The 7,797-nt window shown below is 41.0% G+C and overlaps 1 protein-coding gene across 1 annotated transcript in view; it reads right to left on the reverse strand.

Moving 5' to 3' along the window:
• The window catches only part of LOC101405558 (arylsulfatase F), a 28,248-nt gene extending 21,284 nt beyond the window's left edge, over positions 1-6,964 (reverse strand). Inside the window, exons 1-4 of the mRNA XM_014795531.2 lie at positions 6,954-6,964; positions 5,904-6,053; positions 4,219-4,340; positions 2,146-2,268 (exon numbers count right to left, since the gene is read on the reverse strand). Coding sequence (XP_014651017.1) covers positions 2,146-2,268; positions 4,219-4,340; positions 5,904-6,053; positions 6,954-6,964 — 406 coding nt within the window. The remainder of the gene's footprint in view (positions 1-2,145; positions 2,269-4,218; positions 4,341-5,903; positions 6,054-6,953) is intronic.
• Between the last annotated feature and the right edge of the window lie 833 nt (positions 6,965-7,797).

Here is a 7,797-nt window from a genome sequence, read left to right on the forward strand (position 1 = left end):
ATAGGTGATATATAATAAATAGATATATAGGTGATGGATGGATGGATGGATGGATGATTGGGTTGATGGATAGACAGATAGATGGGCAGGTGGATGAATGGTAGATGGATGGATGGATAGATGGATGGATAGATGGGTGGATGGATAGATAGATAGACAGATAGACAGATAGATGTAAATTATACCTACATGGATAGATAAATGACAGAGACAAGTTAGATGATACAAGACAAACAGATATATAAATGATGGATGGATGGATCCATAAAAAGATAGATATGACAGATACAAATAAATCATAGAAGATATCATTTATATATGTATATATGTATATATGGATAGGTAGATGAATAGATATATGATAGATAGATACATGGGTGGATGGGTGGGTGAGTAGATAGATGAGTAGATAGATAATAGATAAATAGATATATAGATATCTAGACAGGTAGATATAGATAGATAGATGATAGACATAGATAAATGATGGAGGATGGACCAAATGTGGATGAATGGATGGATGGATAGCTGGCTGGCTGTAAATCCTAGGGTGTCCCACTAAAGTTCATTGAAGTAAGGAATTTATTCAGTAAAACTTGCCACACCTCTAATGGTAACCGAAAGATCCGTGTGAGTCCTGCTGGCATGTGGACTCTAAGAGCATATAATAATGTGTATCTAACAAAACATTAATAGTTTTCTGCATGCAGTCAAGGCCACATCAAGGATGCACGTGCTCACATCTCTGGGAGCCTGAGGGGGTAGGTAGATGAGAAGCAATGCTGCTGGCCTAGGTTTTTCTTTCCTGCAACTGAACTAAGATTGTCTTCTCCTATCAATGTCAAATTGGTTACAAAAATCAAAGAGATTTAAAATAGCATGGTATTTTCAAGACAATCGAAGCCCAGGCCTCTCAAACAGGCACAGTAGGTTTAGCTCCAAAGGAGTCATCGTTAGTTTACTTGTATCATCTTTGGCAGCAAGGAGAAGGAAATCCTTGTGGTCTAGTTTTAACGAATAATGAGGTTGGTGAGAGAATATACAATGAGTGAACTAGCAAGGCATGGAGACCCTGACAAATTTGATCTTCTTCTTGTACAACACTCGCTTTCAAACATCGCATATGTCTCTCAGCCTTGGGAAGAATCAATGTCCTTCTCTCTGAAATTAGGGCGACAAGTTACTCTCGGACATCTCTTCCACCTGTAATCATCAATGTTTCTGTCAGTGCACAGTGTCCTCTTACTGCAATGCAATTAACCAGGGACCATGATCATTGCCAAAAGGAGCGCCCAGGTTTCTCCTCTGAGTTGACCTTCATGCAGCAAGAGTGGAGAAAGGGGGAGCTAAGAGAGAGGGATGGACCGGAAAGGAGTAAATGTGAGCTTTCTGAGGCCATGTACGTGCTCCTTATCCGGGTTTGGGTGACAGAATTAGGGTGTAGACATTTTTCAGAAGTCATTTTTTTGGCTGTTTGGGTAATGGATAGAGAGTGTAGACATTTTTTAGGGAGTCAAAAGTTGACGCTTCGTAAAAAGTTAACAACACGTAAGGCTATCTGTGTTTTCTTGGGAAGACTTGTTACATTTCTTAAATGATACACAGTGGCTGAGATGATGGATTTCAGAATCTGCAGAGAATAATGTAGAAACAGACCATCATAGTACAGTGTGGTCTGTGCAAAGAGGAAGTGATACAGAAACAGGTGGGAGGGACACCTGGCAAGGCCCGGGGGGGAAGGTAGGAAGGGATGTTCAGGCATGCCTGAACCATGTCTGAAAAGGATGGGCAGGTGCCACATAGGAAAGAGTGCATGTGTGGCTGGGTGAGAGAGCATTGCAACACAGGGTCCCACGTGAACAAAGTGCAATGATGAGGGAGAGTTCTGGAGGGTGCAAGAGCACACATTTTCCTCCAAAGACCATACAAGATATAACTAGCTTAATTGGGGAGGGTCAACATGGAGGTAGGAGGTAGCCACTGAAATGGCAGATGTGGAGGCCAGATGGCACGGAGAGTCTTCTCTGCCATATCCAAGATGGAAACTCATTTTTAAACAGTTTCCAAGCAAACAATATGTGAAGGATAGAATAACATCTATAGTTACTTGACGATAAATGAGTAAAACCAAAGATGGCTTCTTACCGATGAGTGCCGTGGTGTATCCCTGGTTCTTCACTAAGGCTGCAAATGTTGTTTCATTGAGAAAGAGTCCGGAAGAAACTCCAAGGCTGGTGATGACACGGGAATCCATTTTAGAAACCATGCCTAAGTGTAATGTAAAAAAACACACACAATGAGTAGGTGCTTGTCAGATGAAGAGGGACACGGTTGTGGAGAGTTCAGAGCTGGAAGATGGAGAGATGAGGTGCCATCCCGAAAGGAAGAGAAAACCATCCTGTGGAGGGGAAAATCACATTCTCCAAACAGAACTCACACTGTTCCGTATACAAAGCCCCTTTAAGCCCTTGTGCGTGCACACACACGCATGATACTGTCAGGTACACACAAACATGCTGTCCAAATCACACTTCCTGCATTTTTACCAGCTTCACAGGGTACTATTTCTACAGACAACTGCTGCTTGCACATCTGACATGTGCCTGCCCTCAATGGGGTAATGTACATATTGGAAAAAGAGTCAAGAAATGAAATCTCATGAAAACCCTACTGCTTCTGCAACGGATTTTTTTTTTTTTTCTGACAATAGGATTAAGTTCTATTTGTGGCAAAGGTGTAGAAGCTAACTTCTTCCCAAAAACCTGAAGTTGGTGCATCTAGGAAGAGTGGACACAACATTTTGGAATCTCTCGATTCCTTCACAAAAGTAGAGTCATCACAAAGGAAAATTACAAAGCCGTAGACATTGCTTATGGCAAAACGAGGTAACCAGTAGGTGAGACAAATCACCCAGAGACCCAAGATCTGTATCTTACAGGAGTGGAGCAGAAGAAAGCAAATGAATTCCTGAAACATCCAGGAACAAAAGAACACCCAAAATAGCCAACAGGCAATCCCTGGAGAGTAGCTGAAGCCAGACGGGTTTTCATAAGTCCCATCAAGGGTGATGCAAGGATCCTAGGTACATTGAATATGATAGAACAATCTTGTTGGGATGAACTCTCAAAACTGACGCTTCCTGGCTTCCTTCCAAAATAGGGGCCCAACCCCAAAGCAAAATCTGGAATGGAAGCAAAATTGAGTAAGACAGGACAAAGTGGGTAAAAAGAGAGAGAAGATCCAGATAAAAATGGGAGAGCAAATCAGGCTAAGAACTCTCAGAGAGCAGCCATCTTGGTTTAAACATTGGACACGGTGACTCAAGACATGAAACCCTCTACAACTCCTTCTAAAAGGTTAGGAAAATGAGTTTGACATAAAGTGACTGGCACTTTCTTCTTACTACAAGAAAAAAAAGGAGAATATATAGAGGTTTACTGGACCTGATTAATCTTAGTACCAGCCAAGGCAGATATTGTGAACCTCACAGGATGTAAAAGTTTACACGACATCCTTAAGAGGTGAAGGGACCTCTCGATCTTGACTAAAAGTAGACATAAATACTAGTGTCTCTGAATTGCACGCCTTACTCTTAAACTACAGAATCTGTGCCCATCAACCAAACCGTTCTGCTCGCCTTTAAAAATACAGCCATACGACCCAGCCATTCCACTCCTACATCTGTATCCAAAAGAATTGAAAAGAAGTATTCAGACAAAAACTTGTACAGATGTGTTCGCAGCAGAACTATACGTAAAAGGCAAAAGGCAGAAACAATCCAAGCAGTTCATCGGATGAAGGCAGAAACGAAAGGTGTCCCATCCTTACAAGAGCTAAAACGTTGGGATGAAAGTTGGCGACATTCTGATAGATACCGCCTTATGACAGCCTGCAGGAGGGCAGACACATTCCTTGTTAACTATTTCCTTCCGAGGCAGTTTCCCGCTCTTTGTCTTCAGATAGAAAGTCAGGCCTATTTCCAGACACAGGGCTCTCAGAAAAAAAGTCATCAAGAGGTTAAGAGACATAACCTAGCCACACAAGGTGGTCTTGGGTCAGCTGGGAGCACAGTGGTTTTCATGGTGGCCTCCGTAGCTGCATACGCGAGCACATGTGTGTGTGCACTCTTGCACTTTTCAAAATGACCAAGCCACATTTCCACGTCCTCACATCCTGACGTGACAGCAGGGCGTGGCAGAGCCTTCTCCGTTTACACACCTGATCGGATGGGGTATCTTCCCGTTAGAAAGGCAGCCCTGCTTGGAGTGCACAGTGAGGCTGCCGAGATGTGCTGGGTCAGTCTCACACCTTCCCTGGCTAAGCTGTCCACGTGAGGGGTCCTGGAGGGAGAGACAGAGGGGAAAATCAGAGAGAGGAGGTGGGGAGAGGAGAAACAGAAACACAGAGAGACACAGAGTTACCTGCAGGTAGACAATATCTCTGTTTACTATGATTCCCTGAGCTCAGAACTGGAGAAGAAGTACCTACACACAATGCCCATCCTCCTTTTTCTGCCCTTCTCAGGTTGAAAATACAGTTGAGGTTTCAGGCAGCTGTTTGTCGCAAGATTGGTAAAATTTGGTTGTGCAATATGGTGTCTATTAAGTATAAAACTGCCTTTTAAAATATGTATAAAAATATAGAGTATCTCTAGACTGATTCATTAAGGCCATTTACTTACAGATCTTAGTGATGCCTAGCTACAAACAGATCTCAGGATGAGTTCAACTCACATGATCGAGAGAGAAACATCCTTGCTTTACACACAAATGGTCCCCAAAACTGACATATGATTAAATATAAAGATATCTGGACGTTGAAGAGAATAAAAGAGAGACTTCTACAGAATAGAAACAGTCGCCTCGTGGGATGAAAATGAAATATAATGAGACTTAGATTTATTCATGAGAGAGATCATGAGTGGCAATTAGTGCATGAAGAAGTTCCAGCTTTACCAACACATTTATCTGATTCTTCGTTTAAATGTGAAAAATCACCTAGGGTCTTTTAAAGTAGGATTCGATTTGCATAGAAAAGACTGATTTGTAAAACGTATTTCTGGGGCATATCTGCTGATTAAGGTCTCACCTCTCAAGTAGCTAGTACCTTCAGCAAAACATTTACCCCCTTCTACACACTGTCTGAAAATTGCTGCTCTTTATTTTCTTATGCACCTTTTTATGAGTCTTAATTCCTTTAACGGGCTGCAATAATTAATTCTGATACCTACGTTTTCATGACTCCTAATTTCTTTGATCGAAAGCAGAGACTACCAGCTTTGGCATTTATTAGTAACACAACAAAAAAAAATCTTTTAAGTGTACAATTCATGCGTGTTATAAAGATGTACTCTGAAGCTTTGTAAAAGCACGGCTCATTAGATGGCTTTGATAATCCACCAGAAAGCTCTGAATTTTTGTTTCATGCTTTTTTCTCCTTTCAGAATTTCCATTATTAAAATAGAAGGATGTTGCCTTAAAAGGTCTGTTGCCTTCCAAAATTAGCAAGCATGAAATGATTAATTCTACCGAGTCAAAATATGTATAAGAATCAGCACTCATCATAATATTCTGTTTCCACAGATAACTAACTCACTATGTGCCAGGTGACTATTCTGTGTGCCTTGCCTATATGAGCTCAGAGGAATATACTATTCACCTGGGCATTTAACAGATTAGAAAAAGAAGACACGCAGAGATTACCTAACTGGTCCAACATTTCACCACTCGTGAGAGCAGAACCGAGATTCAAATCCAGACAGTCCTGATTTTAATACTATTTACTTCTTTTCACAAAGTCTCCACAGATCCATTGGTTTTGCACATGGACACAGTCCTAAAATCTATCAATCTTCCCCGCCTGAACAATAGGTAAAAAAACCATGATTCAATACAAAGACATACCTGATCGTATCATTGCCATAGCAACCCAGATCTCCAATCCCAAGATCGTCCACCATTATTAGGACAATATTGGGCTTGTCATCATTCACCTCCTGTGACAGGCATGTGTTTAAAAGTAAACACATCCAAGACAGGGAGATCAAGAGGTTCCTGAAAAGAAAGCATGGATTTTATTGTAAACACACGGCTCTGGTTGGTTTCAGGAGCCACATCCTATTCCAACATCACCTTCTCATAAATGCAGCAGGCTCATTGGAAACCAGGCTCATCTCCCAAAAACAGGCAAGAATTTCTCTTTCCAAGCATTGGCCATTGCTGTGGAATGGTACCAGCAGTGTTCAAAGGGAGGCTGTCCTGGGTTCTACCTCACATTTTGCTCAGTCCCAACTAAAGTCCCGTTTTCTCAAAGAAAAATATAATGTATTCATATAATTCTCTTCCCACTGGATCTGTCTTCCATTATCAGGGAATGAATATGTGACATTTGAACTCTTGGTTCCATCTCTATCTCGTCTTTATTCATATTTCAAAACCCACCTCAAATATTTCCACTGGGAGGGAGGACAGAAATAGTCGCTGCCCCTGTCTGCACCCAGAGCCCTTTATCAATACCCTGAAACAATGCTGACCCAGTGAGATTGCAACTCTTTGCTTTACCCAAACATATCCTCCAAGGCTGTGAATTTCTTGAAGGTGGGAGCTACATCCCAGGACTTTTTCTATTGTTAAATTGCAATAATTACAAAAATGCTTTTCATCTGCCCAAAGTTGGTTGAATTCCTTTTCCCATTTTCCTGTTTTTTACAATATTTTAGAATAATACAAGCGTGTTGGAAATTTGCAGTTTATGTTTGTATCCATAGCGTAAATCGCTCCTGTTTTATTATAGACTTACCAAATCCAGAGCATCAATTTAGACATCTTATAGCCAATCAGATGAAAAAAATACATGAGATTGAATGCCTCTATCTGTAAAGCCGAATTCACAAATGCCGCAAAATTGTCCATTAGATTCAAAGTGTTCGCAATGTAGCTTACTACTTCATTTACCTGAGCTTCATCACGTAGTCCCGAGTAACTTCCTGTTTTCTTTGGCCAAAGATAAAAGGTCCTGAGAAAAAAAAATGCATGTATTCAGTTAGTTCTCACTATAAAATTCTCACAGGATTAAGGAGACATATCTCCATTTCCAACATTTCAAAACTGGTTTCCAAATCTGTCATGGCACAAACCCTGCACTCTTGATGAATTTGCCCTGTTGGCTCATTTCTAAAGAGCTCATGCTGTGCCAACTCCTGGGGCTTGACTCTTTTTGGCTGTTAAGTGCATTGGCTCGGTCCCTAAACCCACCCTACAACATGCGTGGATGACAGTATAATCTCAAGGAGCTGCTGAACTTACTCAAGAGATCTATGTGGAATGAATTTGAATCACCAGAAAATAGGCGATTACTTGAATTTATCCACTTCTTCGATTTTGCATTAGTCCAAATCCAGACCGTATATGGTGATTTTAGGATAGGTAATGGTTATATATAATTGGGAAGGGGAAATATATAAACAAGTGATACAACAGCAAAACTCGTTGCAATGAAAGAAAAGAAACACGCATCTTCTGTCGGCACGCTATTACTTGTATTTGTACCTTAAAATAACACTAAGAACATAAGACTAACCTCCTCCTTCAAAAATCCATCTTGCTCAAAAGCAAGATGATGGAGACCACAAGCAAAGAGTTATTCACTGAGAAAGAGAAAGGAAAGAAGAAAAGAAGGGAAGGAGAGAGGAAGGAGAGAAACTTAAACAAAAGTTGGTTTGAAAGCAACTTGTCAATGCCTAAGATGATCCATTGAGTTTTAGAAAATAGCCAAAGGACCCTTCAAAAGCCTGAGCCC

Source organism: Ceratotherium simum, chromosome X (genome assembly GCF_057802395.1).
Source record: "Ceratotherium simum simum isolate JZ-2026a chromosome X, ASM5780239v1, whole genome shotgun sequence".
In the NCBI taxonomy this organism is placed as follows: domain Eukaryota; kingdom Metazoa; phylum Chordata; class Mammalia; order Perissodactyla; family Rhinocerotidae; genus Ceratotherium; species Ceratotherium simum.